Source organism: Xiphophorus hellerii, chromosome 12, assembly GCF_003331165.1.
Source record: "Xiphophorus hellerii strain 12219 chromosome 12, Xiphophorus_hellerii-4.1, whole genome shotgun sequence".
Taxonomy (NCBI): domain Eukaryota; kingdom Metazoa; phylum Chordata; class Actinopteri; order Cyprinodontiformes; family Poeciliidae; genus Xiphophorus; species Xiphophorus hellerii.
The window spans coordinates 16,424,133-16,427,332 of NC_045683.1; the positions used below are offsets into that span (position 1 = coordinate 16,424,133).

The following is a 3,200-nucleotide window of genomic DNA, read 5'->3' on the forward strand; positions in this document are numbered from 1 at the left end:
AAAGAAGGGGAGTCAGTGTGAGAACTGAATAGGTGAAAATAAATGAGTGACAGAAAACGGAGCAAGATTTGGACTCATTTTAATGCTACATCAAGCTCCAGGGCAGAGTGCAGACTGTGCAAAGTCAGCATTTAATATCGTGCAGGCTCGACAAACAACCTGCACAGGCACATGCGGACATCACACGCATCGGTATTGCTATAGCATTGTTATGCGGCATTTTTACTCATCATAAGTGCTTAACAATGTCAATAATGAAACAAAATATTATAAAATTAGGTTTAAGCTATTAATTAATTAATAATGTCAAAAATATATATGTGGAGCCGTTTGGGAGCCGAAAGAGCCGGTTCTCCACAGTAAGAAGAGCCATTAGAGCCGCATCTCGAAAAGGAGCCAAAAATCCCATCACTAAATGACACTTCTCTATGTAAGTTTAGCTGTGAGCTGATGGGCTGCAGATTCGCCGAATTATTTTCTAAGCGCAAGTTAAGTTTTGGTGGGTAAAATGTTTGTTTTCCTGTAGAAAAATATCTATCTATTGTCACATGAAGAAAAAGCAACTTAAAAAATAATGTCTCTCTCAGTACATATGTGGCGCACCTAAAAAGGAAATGTCACCACAGTATTTAGTTTTTTTTATTAATTTTGAAATAGTTTCAGATAAAATTTATTCTATTTTCTAAAAGAAAAATAATAAATTAACAAATTTCATTGTGTTTACAGTTAGGCAAGTTCATTTGTTTACATTAGTACTGCGTTCCTGAGGTGGGGACGGGAGTGGTAATGGCGAAGCGGAACCTTTGTTTGGGGGGCGTTGCTTCCAGGTTGGTTTTGGGATGGACTTCCGGTCTGCCCTAAAAAAGCAATCTGGATGCTAAAGGCAGCGCTACTCTCGAACCACACTCCATACCAGTATGTGGCGGTAATGCTACTTAAAGTTTGTTGTCAGCCGCCAATAAACTCAAGAAGAAGAAGAAGAAGAAGAAAGGCAGCGCTACGTTCCACTGCTGACTCCTGTCTGTTTGTCCTTTAGGTCAGTATACAGTGGTAAAAACCCACCAAGACAACTTTGTAAGATGTGTATATATTGATTGATGTGATGTATCACTGAGTCGCGGTTTCTATGCACCGTTTTGTCAGTATTGTCGGACGGGGGTAGTTGGTAATGTGCCGGCTCGCTCTGAGGACCGTTATGTTTTAACGTCTTCATGTGGGGCCGTTGAAATATAACGTCTTCTTGTAGGACCGTTATATTTTAACGCGTTGGTGTTTGAGAAGTTTTATTTGTTTGTTTTTTTAAAAAGAAAGGAATACAGTAAAATTACAGTGAAACTTTGCGGCAGTTGGTTTGTCCTGTTTGGTGTATGTGCCGCGGTTGTCTTCAGCAGTGTGGGGTTGACTTTTGCCTGTCATGAAAGTAGACCAGTGGCAATGTAAAAGGATTTACTGTGTTTTAATACAAAGGTTTTGTGTGTTAACAAATAATAATAATAATAATAAAAAAAAAGCAATCTGGATGCTAAAGGCAGCGCTACGTTCCACTGCTGACTCCTGTCTGTTTGTCCTTTAGATTGCATCATCACTGTTACAGCAGTTCTAACACTCAGGACCTGTAACAGATTGTGGGGGCTCGTCCGGGATCAGCAGGCCGTACATCCATGGGCTACTACTGATCCAATGATACTGACTACCAGGACCTCTCGTGTTAGATGTTTCCGGAGCCAGGAGTGACCCAGTGTGCAGTAAAGAGGCCAGTAACCGGTAAAAAGGGTGTACTTGCCTGCAGAGTGCAGCACTGTGGACTCAAGTGTCCGAAATCAGCAAGATGTCTTCTGGTGAGAGAAAACAACTAGTATGGAGCATCAAGAAAAAGTTACACCAGCTAACAGGTAGTGAAGCCCACCTCATCGCAACTTCTCTTGGAGACGTGGAGGGACTGGACTCCAGTCAGCTGACTCAGAATGATGAAGAAAGTTGTGTTGAATATCTGACTACCTACCTAACATGTCCAACAATCCTGGGTCGTGAGGACCAGGGTTTGCCATTATTAAAAAGACTGGAATGTTTCATAGACAGCACTATGACGAATCGTGGACATACTACAGTGTCCTTTGAAGCAGAAGCAAGTACAAGTGAGCAGGCCATTTCCCCTGTTCAGCCACAAGATGGTTATGGTGACACAGACATACAGAGATTATTGGCCCGCTATGACACTGTTCACGCTCAATTAAACCAAGCCTTATCCACTTCCGCTTCTCCAGACCCACAGGGACGGAATCCAACACCATCTTGCGCCAGCCAATCTCGCAACCAGCAGGCAACTTCGGCATCAGTTCCACCAGCTACAGGGGACCCACTTCTCCCGACTCAGCGATGCTCACCACAGTACTCTGTTCCTTGTTCAGGGAACATTCCAAGTCACACTGGTGAGAGTATGATAGCCATGAAAGATTTGCCGCTGCTGTCCCGCAGAGAATTCAAAGTGCATGGGGGAATGATTAGTGACACAACATCAGAAATCAGTTACAATAGCATCTGTAAACAGATAGATGAGGGTCTCAGGGAGAATCATACTCCAAATGAGGTGATTAGAGGAGTGTTACGTGCCATTAAGCCAGGTAACTTCCGAGATATGTTAACAATAAAAGACGATCTCACAGTTTCTGAGCTTAAAAGTTTCCTGCAGTCTCACTTAGGTGAGAAAAGTAGCACAGCACTCTTCCAAGATTTAATGTGTGCTAAGCAGTTTGAAAATGAGACCCCTCAGCAGTTTTTGTATAGAATGATTGGACTGAAGCAAAAGATCCTGTTCTCCCTCAGACAACCAGACTGAGTCGTTAAGTACGATATTTCCACAATTCAGTGCATCTTTCTCAACACTATTTGCCAGGGCATAGGGGAGAAGTATGACAGTGTTCGTCGAGACCTCAAGACCCTCCTAGGTGACTCAACTGTCAGTGATGAGGCACTACTTCGCCAAGTAATAAAGACCACGGCAGAGGAAAGTGAGCGGAAGCATCGACTTGGCCGAAGTTCTACCATCAAAGTGAGTCATGCACACGCTGCAGACAGTGAGTTGAAAGAGAAAACAAAGGACAATGTGAAAGTAAATCAGATTAATGATGACTTCACACTTCGAAGACTAAGCGCCCAAGTAGAAGCACTGACACAAGCTATGGAAAACCTGAAAGCAATGA

The 3,200-nt window shown here is 42.9% G+C and overlaps 1 protein-coding gene across 1 annotated transcript; it reads left to right on the top strand.

Annotated features, from left to right (window-relative positions):
• Positions 1 to 1,623: 1,623 nt before the first annotated feature.
• LOC116729656 (uncharacterized) lies at positions 1,624 to 2,836 on the top strand. Its single transcript, XM_032578329.1, has 2 exons — positions 1,624 to 2,177; positions 2,265 to 2,836. Exons 1-2 carry the CDS (start codon positions 1,829 to 1,831, stop codon positions 2,834 to 2,836), a joined length of 921 nt encoding a protein of 306 aa, XP_032434220.1. The 5' UTR covers positions 1,624 to 1,828.
• Positions 2,837 to 3,200: the final 364 nt, after the last annotated feature.

Excerpts from the sequence above, each read along its gene's own strand:
- LOC116729656 (XM_032578329.1), top strand. The coding sequence starts at position 1,829 with ATGTCTTCTGGTGAGAGAAAACAACTAGTATGGAGCATCAAGAAAAAG. Across the intron at positions 2,178-2,264 it reads TCAGCCACAAGATGGTTATG|ACCCACAGGGACGGAATCCA; the intron begins GTGACACAGACA and ends CCGCTTCTCCAG.